The sequence below is a fragment of the Echinops telfairi genome, unplaced genomic scaffold (assembly GCF_000313985.2).
Source record: "Echinops telfairi isolate 266 unplaced genomic scaffold, ASM31398v2 ScPeMD7_5592;HRSCAF=6446, whole genome shotgun sequence".
In the NCBI taxonomy this organism is placed as follows: domain Eukaryota; kingdom Metazoa; phylum Chordata; class Mammalia; order Afrosoricida; family Tenrecidae; genus Echinops; species Echinops telfairi.
In genome coordinates, this window is record NW_022109491.1 from 23,535,644 (window position 1) to 23,555,239 (window position 19,596).

Genomic DNA, 19,596 nt, shown 5'->3' on the forward strand with positions numbered 1-19,596 from the left:
CAAGTTCAGGGCCCCAAACAGCTCACTACCCTATGGGCGCTGTGCTTACTGACCATGCGTGACCTCTGACCAGGGACTGCAGGCACAGCCGAAGAGGGGAAACAGGAACAGACTAACGTCAAGAGTCGGGTGAACTGAAACGAGCAAGGCACTGGCTCACAGCCTCAATACGCGCTGCAGAGACCCGCGTCTCCTGCCCGCCTGCGCCTGTGCTGGTGTTGCTTCATCACCCAGGACTGAACCTGTTTACAGCCTTTAACAGAATTTTAAAAGGCTGACTGTCAGGGGACTGAGATGGGCGATGAGGGGCGGGGTGAATGGGCTCCTCCTTTCTCCCAGCTGTGTTCGTCTTCCTCTCATTGATGCGGCTAAATCAGGTGTGCAGGGGACCATGGGAATGTGTTTCTGGCTTGGGGACCATAAGCACCTGTGAAGCCTCACAGCACAGGGCCCCTAAGGTCTAAGTCAGGGAGTTTTCTGACTACCTGCACTCCCTATAAGGAGGCTAAGTTCTTGCTAGTTGGTGAGCAGAAGGGTGGAGAGCAGAGGTTGTGCCAGGGACAGAGCTGGGGCTGGAAGTAGCAGTTGCGAGAGTGGCAGACATTTCCCATTGTCTGGGAAGGAGGAACACTGGGATGACATTAGCCACCTAATTTTCTGAGGGGTCCGGCAAGGGTGGGGCTTTCTTGGGGGCCAGAAGGACCCCAGGAACTGGCCTGCTGCCCCCGCCTACCCCCAACACTTCTGGATGGCAGAAGCCAATCACCAGGCCAGGAAAAGGCACCGCCAATGGCACCAGGACACCTGTTCCCAAGCATAAGACCTCAGGGCCACGGAGCTCCACACCCCTTCCCCCCTTACACACACACACTTTTGTTCTCCACAGATGAGGAAGCCAAAGACCTGACGGGCAGGGACAAAACGATGAAGTGCAAGGATGGAAAGTAGATAACTTCGCCCCACCTTTACTCAGGGAACAAACTTGGTTCCAGAGAGCATTACAGAAAGGACCCTGGGGCTGGCTGGGGGCGGAGCCAAACTACAGGAGGAGGGGCCAGAACAGCTCAGAACTAGGTCTGAGCGGGACCTCTGGGGCTCGCACCTCAGCTGCCCTTGTGCTCACAGACAGAATGCCAGGCTGTATGAGACCCACACACACAGGCCCTGATCTCAGATGGGCAAGCACAACGTGGTGATGTGTCAGACAACAGTGAGGCTTCTTGCCAAGACAAAACACAGAAAGGCCTATTATTTCAGCTGTGTTCCAAGTCCGCATTCCTCCGAGCGGGCGCAATGGCCGTGGCTGAACGGCCCTCATAGTTAATGGGAAGAAGGTTCGGAATCCTGACAGTTACTGGCTTGGGAAGCCAGTAATGTAATTCCAGAATTTCCTATGTCAAGCTCCGGCTGGCCATCAGTTTATGCCAAGTACCAGAATTCCTGGGGGCTGGGGGGCACTGTTGGGTGAGGGGAGACTGTAGACTACAAGCTCGCCCTTTCAGATCTACAGAGGTCACACAGGGTCGCTATGTATGGGGTGGAATGGACTCAGAGCCCACAGGCTTGGTTTGGGTCAGAATACCAGGAGAGCCGGCTGGCTCTCAGACCAGTAAGCTCAAGGTCAGCCATTCGACCCGCCAGCTGCTCCTCAGGAGCGGATCTCGGAAGCCTTAAGGAGCACTCTCCCTCATCCTCTAGGGAGGCTTTGCAATGCTTTTTTCAAAATCCCCGGAGTCCACCATTCTAGAGCTCCTCTATCTCATACAAAGAACCTGCCCCCCCCCCACCAAAAATGACTCCCAAACCCACAAGCAAAGGGAAGCCCGGTAGTTTGCTGGAGCCAGCCTCCCCTCATTCCACCCCAGGGGGGGCGTTACAGGGAGATGCTGGCACCTGGCCTAGAGGAGCTGCCACAGCTGCTGCACTGAGCATGACCACCATGACCATGGGTGACAGCCCCCTACACACACACACACACAGTGCACTGTGGTTTCAGAGGAGTAGTTTCATACTCATCAGGACTAAGGCCAGCTCCACCCACTACAGACAAGCACAGTGACTCCCAGGGCATGCTGCCAGTGTGAGGGTGCCGCCCCTGACACCAAACCGCTGCTCCAGTGAAACCCACTGGCCTTCAAGCAGAATTCCAGATGGCAGCTGCCCTCTGGTCTGGTGCAGACAGACCCTGGGCTCAGACCTGTTTTGGGAGGTGTGGGCATGAAGGTGTCCTCATCTGCAAGGCCCTTTGTGCTTTGTGATAATTGTAAACTTGAGCTGAAGCGTCCATCCACACAGTCTAGCTCCAGAACACATGCTGACTGAAAATGCTACACTGGTGCTCCAGAAACCCCAATACAAAGGTCAAAAACACGGGCAAATATGGTCACTGAAGTGATTGGCTACAGAAACTAGTTAGATCTAGAGAACAGAAACAGATATTACTGAAACACAACTCCAAAAGAGAAGAAAAAAAAAAGGTGCATGACACCCCCCCCACCACTTCATTCAGCCTTCGTTGGGGTGATGTGAACAGGAACTTGACGGTAACTGTGACCAAGGCCCGATGACATGCAGGCATTGTCATCTACACACCGCCTGCTTAGCACTGCTCAAGTGAGAGTGATGGGGAACGTTCAAAAGGGATGTTGGCAGACACTTGTCCCTTCTCAGTTCTCGTGGAGTCACTAAGCCCTGGGCCCAGGGTTTGAGCCATTGGGCAGGTGTGCCTGAGCTGTGACGGTGGTCCATCAACAACTGTCTTATCTGTAAATGTTGCCGTGTCCCGTGTGCGCGTGCATTGTCGGTTGTGTGTGGGACTGCTAACCAGTCAGGAGCTCTGCCCTGTCCTGTAGGATCGCTAGGAGTCAGAATGCACTCAATGGCAGTAGGAGAGGTGGGACTGTCACTATACTCCCTGAGCCATCGCGCCCTGGTTTCCACGTCTGGATCAGCAGCTCCTTGAGGACCTCCGTGAAGACCGGAGAGGCCACTCACTTTGCACAGTGTCTGATAAACAGCATGCTCCCCCGCCAGGGCTGGTCACCAGTGTCACATTAATTCTGTCTTTAGGATGCATTTTCAAAACACAATGAATGAGATGAACAGACGATAACAATGCACTATCTCAATGTGTAAAACCCAAACACCAAACTCACTGCCATTGAGTATATGCCGACTCACAGTGACCCCAAAGGACTCAGTAGAACGACCCTGTGAGTTTCTGAGACTGTAACCGTTTAGAGGAGTAGAAAGTCTGACTTTCTCCTGTGGAGTGGCTGGTGGTTTTGAACTGCTGACCTTGTGGATCGCAAGAGACTCAGGTGTCAGAATGCAATGAGTGTGAAATGTTGCTGACATGCTGAACAAGACATGACTGTCCCTGAACGATCGGGCAGGAATGGTCACACGGGAACCTCCTTGGCCGTGTGAATGTCAACTACTCCAAATGAAAGCAGTGAACCCCCAGGGAGATAATTTTTCAAGAAGTCTCAGCGTGAGAACCAGCGTTCTCTAGGCTGATCCTGGGCAAAAGTGCCCCTTGTCGAGTGTGAGAGTGGGCTGTGTGTGGGCTTGTCACCTGACCTCGGTGGACTCCTCCTGCTCGTTGATGACGAGGAAGGCATCCTCTGCAGCTTGCCGCTTGACGTCTGCGATGGTCTGCTCCATCCGCGCCCGCTCCGTGGCGATCACTTCGAAGGCTTTCTGCTCTGCCTCGGCAACAGCCTTCTGCACTTCCGACATGGCCTGGATTTTCACCTTGTTCACAGCTTCTTCTAGAAGAAAGTAACGGTACAGTCAACTGGCCGAGAAATGGTGTCCCTTGCCTGCATCACTTCTATGGAGGGACATAGCTGAGACGGAAACGCATGCTGATGAGCACATGATGTGTGCCCTTCTTCCGGTGGCACACCGTTTTCCTGGGGGTGCAGACGGAGATGGGCACTGTACGAGGGGCTGGGGACGCAGATGAGCCAGAGGCAGAGTCCATGTGGTCATTACTGTTCAGCAGTATAAAGGAAAGGTGTCTTAGAGACCGTGAGCCAAGGGGGCTTCAAAATGTTTATGGGAAAATGGAACTGAAAGACAATAGACATTTTCTATGCACATGTGGAAGCCCCCTTGTGTATCCTGAGTGTGGGACGTGGACTGGCTCTAAGAGCCCCCTGGAAGTTCAGATCAGCCAAGTCACTTGATAGGCAGCTTGGAAGATGTGGGAGACAAACTGGAGAAGGCAACAGGCCCAAAGCTCAAATCAAAGGTTAACAATCTTGCCCCTACACTATGTTCCAGGCTCCCACAAACTGAGAGTACACAAACAGCCCAGCAGACACATACCAGTTTTCTTCCAAAACTCCACAGGTACATATCCTGTTCCTGGCCTGCTGCTGAATTCCCGCTGGGAATCTGCACGGTGAGAGAGATATAGAATGGAGTAAGACACCTTTGTAATCAGCATGCTTTCTTGTCATGAAGCAATGAACCATAAGATCTCCCATTCACCACTTAGAAAGAGGCAAGCATTTATATTCATGTAGTGACAAAAATATTCTGACAAAGGACATAATCAATTTATAGAACAGTACACTCAATTACTAGTTTTCAAAAAGACACACTCTCATATAGTTAAAAATGCTCATCAGTTTCTTCTTTTTGCTTATCAATATCCTCATTTTTCCTGATGAACATACATGTATTTCTAGGGTCTGCCCCCAAACCCCAGATATGTATGTGTTTGTCTGACCTCATTGATCACGCATAGCCCTGGACAAGTGCTCTGTGGAGATGTCACGTACTTTTGTTTCTTGGCAACTTGGAAGGTCACTTAAAGTCTCTTAAAATTCCAATAAGCTAACTTACTGGAAAAAAGAAAAAGCAAGTAGCAAAGAACTACGCACAGTACATCTCCAAATGTACCTGAAAATGCTCCTGAGGAGGGATAGGTTATACAGATCTCTGCTTAGATAGGATACATTGTTTTAAAATAAATGGTTCTATTGCTTAAACAGTTTGAAAATAAGTCCGTGTCAGACTAGTTTCTTTGTAGTTGTTAAAAAAAAAGGGGGGGGGATTAAAATATATATAAAATGTAGGTTGACCACTTGAAATATACAATTAAGGGTCAGTTAGTACATTCATATGTGGGACAACCCCCACCCCCCACCCCCTGCCCAGACAGTGGGATCTCTGTAGAGACTACATTGTTTAAATGGCTCTGGGTGTATACAAGCACTGGAGGAGGAAGGATCACTTGTTTCTCTGACAGAAGTATAAAGTGAGACGCACTACACTGTAAAGGAGTTTGGTGGTTTTTGCAAGACAAGTTTGGAATTCTGGAATCTAGGAACATTCTCATGCTTCATCTTGAAGTCAGATGAACTAATTTGACAAATATTTTAGATTTTACAAGAAACCCTGGAGTTTGGATCACCTCCTTACCTCCTGGAAAGCTACAATTTATATGTGTTACATGCTACAAAATAAAAAATAAACCCTGGAGACCGTACAAAACACACCTTTTACACCACTGGCCTGCACTATGAAAACAAACAGCAATTGTTCCTATGCTGTCAAAACCACCATAGAGTATGGATTAAGTTGACACAACGTTGAAAGTCTTGAGTTAAGTCTTGAGTTGGTTCTGATTGATATACTGTGTATGAGAACCAAACACTGCAGCTACTATGTCAATCTGTCGCCTTGAGGGTTTTCTTTTATCAATGACTTACTATTTCACCAAACAAGATTCACTTTTCTGATAACATGTGCAAAGCACGGATATTAAGCCTCGTCATCCTCACGTCTAAGGAGGACGGACTTCCTCCAAGACAGATTCATTTATTTGTCTGCTAGTCGATGGTACTTTCAATATTCATTGCCAATACCCCAATTCAAAGGCATCAATTCTGTTTTGGTCATAACTCACTGCCCAGCTTTCAAACAGACACGGGGTGACCGAGAAGAACGCCCTGACCGCGGGTCAGGGATGCCTCTCACTTCACAGTGACACCTTTCCAATTCACACTTTACAGGTCTTTCCCAACAGATGTGTCCAGTGCCATCAACCCTCCCTATGACTTCTTGGCTGCTGCTTCCAGGAGTATTGCGTGTCAACCAAATGAAAACCGTCTAGACAACTTTCGTCTTTTCCGCTGGTCCATGAGTGAGCATTTTTGTCTTCTTATGCTGATGGGTAACCCCTAAGGGCTGTGGTCTTCGATCAATCGGCACTAGTGCAGGTTTCAAGTTCAAGTTCTCCCCTCTCTCCTCCAGGAAACTTGTGTTAACGGCATAGCTCAGGTAATTAGTGAAGGCTTCCTCTCTCTGCAGTCCTACAGGCACCTTCCTTTCATAGAGTCCTTGATTATCTGCTCACTGTACAGACGGAGTAACCATGGTGAAAGGAAACGACCCTAATGCACACCTTTTCTGATCTTAGACCATGCAGGGTCCCCTCCGTCTACTTAAGTGACTGCCTCTTGGTCTACGTATAGGTTCTGAATGAGCACAATTAAGTGAACATTTACTTGCAGTATATTCATTGTAGGCCTCTCAAGTGTGGGAAGTCAAAGGGTATATTCTGGGAGAGTAAAAGATTCTTGAAAGGATAAAATTATACCACGTTAAATGGAAATTCTCAGACAATGGCATTATTGTTCAGTTCCTAGCAGATCAGAAGTATGTAAAACTTTCTCTCTTCTAGAGTAGCCTCACCCCTCCTAAAAGTGGTATCAAAAATCCTCAGGAAGGATGGTGGGGAGTGAAGGCAGATCCCTTCAGAACCTGAAGTCTGATTGATCCGACAGCTTCAGCAGCTTATCTCATGGGGTCTATGTTTTTCTCAGTGAAAAATATGACTTCAAGAAAGGCAGGAGGCACCACAATGCCAGGGTCAGGTCTGCATGTGTCGATATAAGCCAAGTTATCAAGCATACTTCAGAGCAATACTACATAAGTTACGCTAAACCACTACCGTATATACTCGAGTATAAGCCGATCAGCAGAGGCACCTAATTTTACCACAAAAAATGGTATTAAAAAAAGTGCCGAAAAAACTTGGCTTAAAAACAAAAACAAAACAAAAAAAACACTTGGCTTATAATTGAGTATATACGGTATCTCTAAAATCTTTCTTTAATACACAGGAACTGGCTAGCCTCAACTCTTCAAAACTGTCAATACACAACAAACAAACGTCGGCACAATTATAGATTAAAGCTGACTAAAGAAAAAAAAAAAAAGCGGACTAAAGGCGTTAAGAAGGAGCCCTGGTGACATAAAGGGTTACACGCTGGGCTGATGGCTGATAACATCAAGATCTTTGGTTCAAACCCACCAAGTGCTCAGCAGGAAAAGATGAGACTTTTTGCTCCTATGAAGATTTTCATAGTTGGGAACCCCACAGGGGCAGCTCTACTTTGTCCTATGGAGTCACTATGAACCAGAATGGGCCCTATGAAAGTGAGGTGTTTTTTTTTTCTTCTTTGTTTGAGTAAAAATCATAAAAAGAAATGGTATTGAAACCACTGAGTTTTACATGGTACTTGCATTATAGGTAAACAAACTGTTAAAAAAAAAAGACATGGCAATGAAAAGAATCACATGCTCCTTGATTAGAAACAGAAAACTATAAAAATCACAATAAGCAACAAACCTCTCAACAAAGTCAAATTGGGAAAGAACAGTCTATTAAACAAATGGTGTTAGAAAAACCAGATAGCCACATGCACAAGAATTAAACTGGACCCCTGTCTCACATAATATGCAAATTAACTAAAAATAGGTCAGAGGCCTATATATATGAGCTACAAATACTAAACCCTTAGAAGAAAACATCGGCAAGAATCCTTGTGGCTTTTGATTAAGAACCATGTTCAATGGTTTCTTGAACATATAACAAAGAGCATATGCAACAACCCCCCCCACAGAGTTCAAGTTAAAGCTTGTGTGCTTCAAGGGGCATGATTGAGAAGGTGAAACACAACCCACGGGACGGGGGAACAGGTACAACAAACATACCTAGTAAGGGTGCTAAATGATGCAAATACATGAAGAACTCTTACATCAGAAAGGAAAACACCAGCACCACAGTATATAAATAGGCCAAGGACCTGAAGAGACATGTCTCAAATGGACATACACTAAATGGCCAACAAGGACACGAGAAGATGTTCCACGTGTTCAGCTACGAAGGAAGTGCAAAGCAAAACCACAATGAGCCACCAGTCCACACCCTCCAAGACAGCTACCATCCAACAGACAGCTACGAACTAACTGCTGGTGAGATATGAAGAAATTGGTACCCTTATACTCTGCAGGAGGGGGGTGGGGTGGCGGGATATAAAATGGGGCAGCTGTTTTGGAAAAGTCTGGCAGTTCTTCAAGAGGTGAAACAGAATTCCATCTGACATAAGTACAGAGCCGAGAGAAATGGGAACGTGGGATCTACACAAAATCCTGTACTTGAAGGTTCATAAAAGTGTCCATAATGGCCAAAATGTAGAAACAGAATGTCCACTAGTTGAGGGAATAAAGTGTGGCTAGTCATCAAGATCAGGTAAAATCTGATTTTGATGAGTTTTAACTGATTGATTCTGACTCATGGTTCAACTGACTTTGGAAGCACATAGCCTGGTCTTTCTTCAGAGGCCCGTCGGAGTAGGCCCACACTACCACCTTCAGCAGCAGTCAGGCCACCAGCAACTATGACTCAGCAGTAACTGATGTTTGCGACATCCCGCCATGTCCAGAATACACGAAACTGAAATGTAGATGTAAGTGTCTCGGGGTGTAACCTAAAAGTCTAAGAACAAGCCATAAAGGAAAATGATAACTCTGAGACGTCAAAACAAGTCTAAGTCAAGTGAACAGCAGACTCTGTTTTCCATGCTCTAGCAAGCAGTCTTAGGGCTAAAATTATAACCTAAAGGAAAAATGCAATACGTTTGAAAAGGCCTCAAGATTTTGAACAACAAACTGAATGGCTTGAGGAAATGATAATACGGTAGAAAACAATATAGCCATTAAAATTATGTTACTGACAGAAGGAGTCAGGACGGCGCCCAGGGAAGCAGCACATACTGAGAGCTCCTTGGCGTGTGTGCGGCAGGCCTGGTGTCCAGGAGGACTAGTGGGAGGGCTCTGGACACTGTTAGTTTGCCTACTTATATAAGACAGGCATGGGACACAAGCTTGGGGAGAAAGCAACGGGATCAACCTGGAGGGTCTTGTGGGGAGAAGGTGGTGGGGAAGGGTGGGGTGAGCCAACAATGCCACAAACGGGAACAACTAGGGAATTAAAACCAACAATTGTAGAGATCGTATGGTTATTAGAGCAACAGCGACATAGCTGAGAGGAAGTACTAAGAGGTGGAAGAAGGGGGAAAGTGATGGTGGAGCAGGAGGAGGCAAAAGGAAACAGAGGAAGGTTCTAGGAAGCAAAGCTACAGATAGAGGTATTAATAATGGAGGTGTGTACTTATGTAAATACATCAATCCACAAAAATACAGGTATTGATCTATGTACATATATTTATAAGGCAATACATTGAAGCTGCAGACAGGCCTTGGGCCTCAGGTCATACCCTCCCCTCAATATAAGAACACCTTTTTCTAACAAACTGCCATTTTGTGATGCTCACCCCCCTACCCCCAATCACTGAAAAAAATAAGTGCATAAACAAATGTAAGAGAGCAGATGGTGCCCAGTTATTAAAAGATATAGCATCTGGAGTCTTAAAGGCTTGAAGTTAAACAAGTGGCCATCCCACAGTGAAGCAACAAGCCCACATGGAAGAAGCACACCAGCCAGTACAATCTGAGGGGTCATCATGATCCCAATTCTACCTTACAAATCCGGCTAGACCAGAGGAAACTGGAACTGGAACTGGAAACACAGGGAATTCAGGGCAGATGATCCCTTCAGGGCCAGTGGTGCGAGTGGCGACACTGGGAGGGTGGAGGGAGGGTGGGTTGGAAAGGGGGAATTGATTACAAGGATTTATATGTGACCTCCTCCCTGGGGGGCGGACAACAGAAAAGTGTTTGGTGAAGGGAGATGTCAGGCAGGGCAAGATATGACAAAATAATAATTTATAAATTATCAAGGGTTCATAAGGGAGGGTGGAGCGGGGAGGGAGGGGAAAAAATGAGGAGCTGAAGCCAGGGGCTTAAGTGGAGAGCAAATGTCTTGAGAATGATGAGGGCAATGAATGTACAATGTGCTTTACACAATTGATGTATGTATGGATTGTGATAAGAGTTGTATGAGCCCCTAATAAAATGATTTTTTTTAAAAATTGCTCCGTGTGAGGTTATGGGCTATTGACCTTTTTCTGCATCTCTGGTTCCCACAGAGCCATGCAGCTTTACACTAAAGGAAATAATGGGCACCCAGACCTCTGAGGGTAAAATGATAACCACACGAAGTAATGGTTCCCAACTCTGGGAGCCAGGGCACTATTGGACCAATTGAGCCAGAACTTCTGGGGGTGGAGCCAAGGCATGAGGGTTTTCCCAGAGGCTCCCAGGTGGGTGCTAATAGGCATCCAGAACTGAGAACCCCAAAGAAAAGGTTTAGTTTACAACACAGAACTAAGTGGAGACTTTCCAAACCAAACTAGGGCAGTCATTTCTCTGCAGGTAATAATGGATTTTTCTTGATTGTAACAATGGCAAAAATACCTATTTTCTGACAATGGCAACATATGTACAAATGTGCTTGATACAATGGATGTATGGATTTTTATAAGAGCCCCCAATAAAATGATTCATTAAAATTAAAAAATGAATTTTCAAAACTTTTTTTTGAAAGCAAAACTATCAAGATAGTAAACAAATATGAAATACATCTTTAATGGAAGTTCAAAGAGAGGAACACAGTGCTAGTCTGAAATGCGTCATTCTAGATTATTGGCTTGTTTTTAATAAAAAGCTACTTTCTTAAGCAAGTTCCTAAGAAAATTTGTTTCTAAGTTTGCATCACTAGTGTGGGCTCTAAATTTAACATCAACTAAATTTCATGAAAGAGAATATACTATCTTAAAAAACAAAATAAAAATCAAGGCTATGAGAGCAAACTGCTTAGAGTCCAAGAGGGCTACCTGACTTGTTAGGAAGCAGCAGACGCCCACCTGGACTCCTCTCTCCACACTCACTCACGGTCCACTTCAGGTGAGCCTTTGCTATTGCTACATCTCAATTTCTCAACTGCTGCCTTGCTCTCAGGCAGGCAGGAGTTTGTTCTCTTTTGTTTCTCTCCTCCCGCCACACCACTCCCCCTTTCACTCCTCCCAACAGACAACCCACAGCACCTCCAGGGCTCCCAGACACACCCAGGTCCAGTTAAACCAAGTCAACATTCACGTTGCTCTATGAAAATGTTCATCACAGTCGAATCACACAGTTCACAATGAATCTTTTGATCTTGAACTAAATGTTTTTTCTTAAGTTAATAATTGCTGTGCTTATTCACGTGCTATTAAGTTTCTGATAAAATTATTTCTAGCTTAATCTCAAATTTTCTTCCAATATAAAGTTCATTCTCTTTCTTTTCTTTAAAAAAAAATATCATTTTATTGGGGTCTCTTACAGCTCTTGTAATAGCCCACACATCAATGGCATCAAGCACATTTGTACATATGTTGCCATCATTTCCAAAACATTTTTCTTGACTCCTTGGTAATAAGCGTTTTCCCCTCCCTGCCCCACCCTCCCACCTTCATTAACCCTTGATAATTTATAAATTATTTTTATTTTCATATTTTACACCATCTACTTTCTCCCTTCACCCAAGTTTCTATTGTTCATCTCCCGCCCCCGGGGGTGGTCATAAGTCTATCATTGTGATTAGTTCCCCCTTTCTCCCCCCACCCTCATGGTATCACTATTCTCATTATTGTTCCTGAGGAGTTTATCTGTCCTGGATTCCATGAGTCCAGAGCTCTTACCAGTGTACATGCTCCAGTCTAGGGATCATGGAATCAGGAGAGTGGGCTGGAGGAACCATTAAAGAGCTAGAGGAATGCTGTGTTTCGTTGGTGCTATACTGCACCCTGGCTGGTTCACCCCTTCCTTGTGACCCTTCTGTGAGGGGATGTTCCATTGTCTACAGATGGACTTTGGGTCTCCACTTCGACTCACCTCATTCACATCATTATGATTGCTTGTTTTGGGTCTTTTGATGCTTGGTATCTGATCCTGTTGATACCTCCTGATCACACAGGCTGGTGTGCTTCTTCCATGTGGGCTTTGTTGCTTCCCTGTTAGATGGCCGCTTGTTTAACTTCAAGTCTGTAAGGTCCCAGACACTGTACCTTGTAATAGCTGGGCACCATCAGCTTTCTCCAACACATTTGTATATGCACCCATTTTGACTTCAGCGATCGTGTTGGGAAGGCAAGCATCACAGAATGCCAGGCTATTAGAACAAAGTGTTCTTCTGTTGAGGGAGGACTTGAGTAGAGACCCAATGTCCATCTGCTACCTTAATACTTAACCTATAAATATATGTGCATAGATCTATATCCCTATCACTATATATTAATATATTTGCATATGTACCTGCCTATGTTTATACGTCTATAAATGTCTTTTGCCTCCTAGTTCTTTCCTCTTTTTCCTTTTACTTTCTTCTTGTCCCATTATCATGTTTGACCTTTTTTCGGTTCTCTGTGCTTCCTCTTGGCTACACTGAACTTGATCAAATCCCACCAGGCATTCTATGCCCTCCTTGCCATTGACTTTAGATCTCTTGTTCCCTTTTCTTTTAAAAAAAAAAAATCACTTTATTCGGGGGTGGGGGTGGTGTCTCACAGCTCTTAAAACATTCCATACACAACTATATCAAGCATATTTGTACATGAGTAGCCATCATCATTTTCTAAACATTTATTTTCTATTTGAGCCCTTGGTATCAGCTCCTCCCCCGCCCCCTTGATAAATTAGAAATTATTGTTTTCGTATCTTACACCGATCACTGTCTCCCTTCACCCACGTTTCTGTTGTTCATCTCCCTGGAGGGTAGGGGGGTATTATGCATTGATCACTGTGATTGGTAAAAGTTCATTTTTTGGATGCCATCTCTAACAGCCATCTGGGCCGCTCCAGTCTGAACTAGTCACTCTCTAGGTTTGCTGCACCTTTGTAGCCCCGAGACTGCTTCATTGCCTCCCTCTTTTTCTCATGTTGGCTACTGGGAAAGTTAAGGTTTGTGTCAACTTGACTGGGCCAGGATTCTCAGTGGTTTGGGAGTTAAGACATAGTAATCCTCTATGATGTAATTCCCAGTGTGGCCTTTGTCCAATATAAGTAGACGCTGTGGACAAATCTGCTTGCTTCTGCTGGGTCTGGATCTTGCATACAATCACTCACTGACTGCCACTTCTTTAGACTTGAGCCAGCAGCCTGCTGTATTGACTTCTGATCCTGGGAGTCCTCAGCAGCCTGTTATCTAACCTGCCAACCTTACATGCATTGCCTCTGAAACTAAAAATCTGTGGTCTGACCTCTCGGCCTTGGGGCTATCAGTCTCCGTAGCTACGGGAGACTGGCAAAGCCTCCAGCCTAATGTCTGACCCATGGACTAGGAACTTGCCCGTCTCTGTAACTTCAAGAGCCAATCCTTGATAGAAACCCCTTTGTATATGTACAATGCACTGGCTTGTGTCTTTGGACAACCCTCAACAATTCTCTTGTTACTTTCGGGCTCACTTCCATGCATTCACCAGCAGACACCATGATGAAAAGTATATGAGACATCCACTTTAAAATTTCTCTTCCAGCACTTAATAGTTTAGTTTGGATATAGAATTCAAATAGGAGCCTGATAATGTATACATGGCACCGCTAACTCTAAGATCAGCAGTTCAAAACCACCAACCGCTCTGCAGGAGTAAGATGAGGCTTTCTACTCCAAAGGTTTATAGTCTCAGACACCCACAGGGGCAGTTCTACTCTGCACTTCAGGGTGGCTATGAGTCAGAATTAACTTGATAGCACTGAGAATGGTTAGAGTTTCATAGAACTCTAGATGTAAAGACTTTCCCTTACGAGTTTGACAGGATTGCTCCACGGTTGTCTTTTAGAGATGCTGACTGCTAAGTTTTGTTTCTTCTGCTGCATGCTTTAGGTGACTATAGAGAGTCACTGAGTTTTACTGGTGACTCTCAGGGGTGTTTGGGGACACTGTGTAACCCAGAACGTTGGGACATTGGTCATGTGTTTTCCCATATTCCAAGATGCCCTGTGGACACAGAACACAGCAGCATTTGTTTAGATAAGATTAGTCCCAAGGAATTGTTTGTGCTTAGAGCGATTTTATCACGATGTTACTGTTACACTATGCAAGCTATGTACGCTTGCCTCGTTAATATAAAAAGCTGTGCTTTGGAAACAAAGTTTGCTTTTGGATCATCAGTGCACTGGCCACTCTTTTTCTTTAGGTCGCCCCGGTGGACTCCTATGATCAAGAAAAACGTGGAAATAATAATAGTGGAGATAGTTTTCCTTTCTCATTTGTAAGCTTCAACTGTGAAATATTAAATCATTAGAAGTTCATAAAAAGTGAACTTACAACTTAATGAAAAATTCTAAAATTAAACAGCCACCAAGCCTCTAGACGCCTCAGGTGCGATGCTCACAAGACTGCAGACTTACCCAGAACACAGTCGATGGCGATCAGAACATACTCTGCACTACTCCACCCACCCCTGCCTTCCTCCCACCCCACCCCCAAAGTTACTCTCAGGATGTCTGTGATAACTAGCTTTTTACTTTGTGGTTTGAGCAATTTAGCAACACTAATAAAATCACAAAACGCTCCAGGAACAAAATTTGTTTCCGAAATTAATGTGACCACACATTTCCAGATGAGGGAAACTTCCATTATTTAAATTTTCCTCCACATCACTGTAACACGGCTCAACACACACCATACTTTTAGGCAAGTAATGCAGGCATATGTGTTCATTATACTCTACCCCCTCCCCTCCCCAACAACAACCCCTGTGCATGTTACACACCTGCCCACACTCCTGGGGAAAATATAATACATAACAACCCACCAAGGTTTCTGCTTAAGGCAAAACGTTCAATACATAAACTATCCAATGATCGAAAGCGCACCAGGGAGCACATATTTCTGTGTGGTATGCCCATAAATACTGCCTACCACAGGATAGCACTACTCAAAATGCTGGATTGCAAACTGCTTGCTACTGACTGAAGAAGAGCAAAGAAACTTGAGCCAAAATAAACAGTTCGATCTCTGACCACACTGCTTGGTTCAGTAGGTTTCCTTCAGAAAGCCTGTTGACAGCATCCAGTACCACCTGCTGCTAGCTGCGCACACCTCACAGAATACTGGCAAGCAGCTTGATGGGCTCTTTGGGACCACATTCCAAACACACCAGTTGCTTGGATATGAATTAAGTTTTTCTTCTGCACCACAATGCCCATGTATCAGAGAGGAAAGAAACAGAAGAAAAAACTGGGATCCATGAAGAGCTAAACCCAGAGTAACAATTTAATTTATCACCTAAATTGTGCTCCAGTTCTAAAAACCTAGGGAAGTGCTTTTAAGAATACTGACAGGAAACTGGCATAAATTGAGCCTGTCCAGTTTTAGGGTTCCCTAAGGTCACTCCAGTTAAACCTTCAAATAAAGACCAAGAAGGGCAAACTATGGAATTGCACAGGCAGTTTAAACACTGCTAATAAGATCTGCACATCGCCTGAAGACAACCAGTCCCTGACTGCGTAGTTCACTCTTACGTTTTACTCAAGCCCTCCTGCACACGTGCAGTCTCAGTGACGGACAGCTGATGACTGGGAGAAACTTCTGGTAGTTTCACGTAAGTATTCAAATTTACTGCACACCTGGGAGGCTTCCCATGGTGAGAATACCGGTGAATTAATCAGCTCTGTCTTTACGTTCCTATGAATAGATGACGCTCTCTGATGCCTTCCTGGTACTAGATATTCCTATGCGATGGTGCTAATCTATGGTTGGGTCAAGAGTCACCTCTGTGGGTGGGGTAGGTGGTGGGGTTCCCTGGTTTCCAACATTGGGACAGGCTACATTCATTCTTGCTTTGCCTCAATCGCCTCCACATCTTTTTGAGACGAATAGCTGACTTCTGAGGGCTGGGTCTGCCATGGGAAGCGATCTGCTCATCCTTAAAGGGGGAACTTGCGGGGAGGGAGCCTGATCAGAGGACCCTCACTCCGCTGTCACTGGCTGAAACATGTACTCTTTTCCTAGAAAATGGTTGTGGTGTTCTGCACATATCCTAGACTGAGAGAAGCGCTGCTCATGCTTTTGCTGCGTCAGCCTGGGAAAGGCACGACAAGACAAGTGTGTCTAATAACATAGTTTGGTACAGAAATGTCTTTGGTAGGAGACTGTCTGCCAATGGGCCATACATGGAATGTTCATGAATGTGGGAGGTGGGTGGGAGGAAGGAGATCAATGTTTCCAGTGACGGACACGAAAGCAGCTTGGGGCAGGTGGGATTTCCCCAGCAAACTTTTGTCAGTCATCACCTAGCACATCATCAAGAGAGTTAGAAGCAGAATCAAATCACAACAATTCTAGTTCTCCACAAGGAAGAAGGAACAGCTGACAAACATGTCAGGTATGGGTCCTGGGTGCCTCACACTCACTGGACTCTTCCAGACTCCACACCCTGCACTATCTTCCCTTGAAAGTGTGTTAATACTGAGCCTCCCATCCCAGGCGGAGTCCAGTGGTTGGCGTTTCATTCTGGGTTCCCTTCGGACTCTGCCCTTACCATTGCCACCAAGAGAATCCGCATTCCCGGGGCTGTGCTGCCTGGAGACCAGTTCGCTCCCTGTTTTCCTCAGCTCTGTGTTCTCACTGCATCTCCGTTTCCAGTAGTTGAGTTCTTCGCGATCAGATTCCTGACAGCGCCGCAGAACTGCCATCGATCGCCGGGTCTTCTCTACCATCTCCATAATGCAGTTCAGGGCCTGAGCGAGCCAGGGAAAGGAAGGCCGAGAGGAGGTAAGGATATTAAAAATCAAGTTTTGGTAAATAAAGCATAGATGCGATTTGATTCTTCCAGGATAAAGCAGCCATTGCTTCTCCATGTGATCCTTTAAAAATCACGGTGAAACCAAATTACACTTTTGCCTTCACACTCCCAAGGCAGCCTAACGCTGGAGACGTATATTCACAGCTGCTTTTATCGAAAGCTTCTCATAGACCACATGTGAAAAGCATCCTTTTTAAAAATTGTTTTATTGGGGGCTCGTACAACTCTTATCACAATCCATCCATCGTGTCAAGCACATTTGTACATTTGTTGCCGTGATAAGCATCTTATACATTAACTGAAACCTTACAAGCCAATCCAATTAATGCAGCATTCATAAAAAAAAATTTTGGGACAAAGCTATGCAAACTAAGGCTAAAGGTGAAGCAACTTTACAAAAAACTCTCCTAGCTTAAAAAATAAAGACACAAAGCTGAGACAAGAGCTCCCAAAGCTATGTTCTTTTTTTTTTAAACTAAATACTTTTACTGGGAGCTCTTACATCTCTTATCACAATCCATACATTGATCCATTGTGTCAAGCACGTTTGTACATATGCTGCCATCGTCACTTTCAAAGCATTTTCTTTCTACTTGCGCCCTCAGAGCTATGCTCTTAACCATCATACTACACAAACATGTTTTTGTTCGTAGTCTGAGGCAGTCAGAGTTGGAAGCGACTCTTTAGGTCTGTAACTGAAGTACCGAGGGAGTGAACTGAAGTATTTACTAGAATTTACTGAATGACATGCTGGCCTAGCACTGCCATCCAAGTTTTGCGAGGTTTGCCTCAAGACAGTCTCTACCTGCATGGGGACAAAACTCAGGGGAAAAGTTCCTTAAAGATGAAAGCCATTCAATTTGAACAAGTTGGGAACCTGACTTTACAAGGAGAGGGTTATTCCTATGTATAGAAATAGCAACTCTGGGGTCTTTTATCTGAAGACAGCACAGTCTTCACATATGGCCACTTCAAGCAAGCACACATTTCACCAGCTCTTAGTCATGTAAGACTGAAAAGTCTACAGCTGGGGAAACTTGTGCATTTGAAGACCTTACATGATCGAGGTGTTTCCATTCTTCAGCCCACTCTCTTTCTGTCAGACGGTGGTCTACCAGCTCATCCTGATAACCTCCATTGAGCCCTGCAAAAAGAGACATCCAATTTGCAGACAGGAGAGAACACAGTAAGACAGGATCCGTCCAAGTCAATACACCACTATCAACTTTGAGCGCATTACTAAGGCATCATAAAATTATACAAAAACCACACAAATAGAATATATAAATCAATCATGAAAAGCAAAATGCACCAAAGAAAAAGTAAAAGAAATAATTAGGCACACCTCAGATGAGAAAGTACAAATGACTTCTAAACACAGAGATAATCAAACATTTAAGTAGCCACAAGAATACAAATAAAAACTGGGATACCATCTTCATATTTAAAAAATGATGTCTTATACCAAGAAGGTATGTAACACATCAGCAACAGGAGCACAGCAAAGCCACAAAACCGCTGAGGAGCCCACAAAATGGACTTCAGGCCAGAAGTGGCAATTCCTGGAACCCCCAGGATCAGTGAGGAGTTAGTCATAAAGGTCAGCAGACAGACCTGGAATTATGTATGCTTTTTTGTTTTTTGTTTGTTTTTGCTAGTTTCCTTTTTTTTGGTTTTTTTTTATCTTTTTATTTGACCTTTTGTTTTCTCTTTGTTATTGGTGTTTTGCATACCAATATAAGAAAGCCACAGGAAGCAAGCCTGAGGAGAAAGCAATGGGACCTACAGTTCCAGAGGGACTTGGGGGGAGGAGGTGGGGGGAAGGAGCAGTGAGCAAACAACAGCATAGGCAGGGGAACAACTAGGGAATTAAGAGCAACAACGAGGAAGATGTAGAAATTCTGGTGGTGTTGAAGCAAGAGCAATCTAGTTGAGAGGAATCACTAAGAGGCAGAAGAAGGGCGAGTGTGATGGTGGGGCAGGAGGAAGGTAAAAGGAAACAGAAAAGATCTATGAAGCAAAGCTATGGATAGAGGTATAAGCATATGTGTGTACATATGTAAATACATTAATTAATAAAAATAGAGGCATTGGCCTATGTACATATATCTATATGGCAATACACTGAGGTAGTGATGGACTTCAGGCCTCTGTTCAAGCCCTCCCTCAATGCAAGAACACTTTGTTCTAACAACCTGGCCTTCTGTGATGCTCACCCTCCTGACACATTGCTGAAAACAACATGGGTGCAAAAGCAAATGGGGCGAAGAAAGCTGATGGTGCCTGCCTATCAAAAGATATAGCATCTGGGGTCTTAAAGGTTTGAAATTAAAACAAGCAGCCATCTAGCAGAGAAGCAACAAGCCCACATGGAAGAAGCAACACCAGCCTGTGTGATCAAGACTTGTCAACAGAATCAGGTAACAGATACTAGAAGACCCAAAACAACAACAAAAACATATCGTTGAGAAGGAGGTGGGTTCTATTAAACTGGCATTCTATGATGCTCATCTTCCCGACACAACCGCTGAAGACAAAGTGGGTG

At 44.9% G+C, this 19,596-nt stretch overlaps 1 protein-coding gene across 2 annotated transcripts in view; it reads right to left on the bottom strand.

The window, feature by feature from the left end:
- CBFA2T2 (CBFA2/RUNX1 partner transcriptional co-repressor 2) overlaps positions 1–19,596 on the bottom strand; it is a 40,084-nt gene that overhangs the window by 1,031 nt on the left and 19,457 nt on the right. Inside the window, exons 6-9 of one of the 2 annotated variants that reach the window (XM_045295280.1) lie at positions 18,110–18,195; positions 16,788–16,986; positions 4,336–4,404; positions 3,583–3,770 (exon numbers count right to left, since the gene is read on the bottom strand). In XM_045295280.1, coding sequence (XP_045151215.1) covers positions 3,583–3,770; positions 4,336–4,404; positions 16,788–16,986; positions 18,110–18,195 — 542 coding nt within the window. Of the gene's footprint in view, positions 1–3,582; positions 3,774–4,335; positions 4,405–16,787; positions 16,987–18,109; positions 18,196–19,596 lie in introns of both variants that reach the window. The other variant, XM_004697930.2, reaches the window with a different exon arrangement.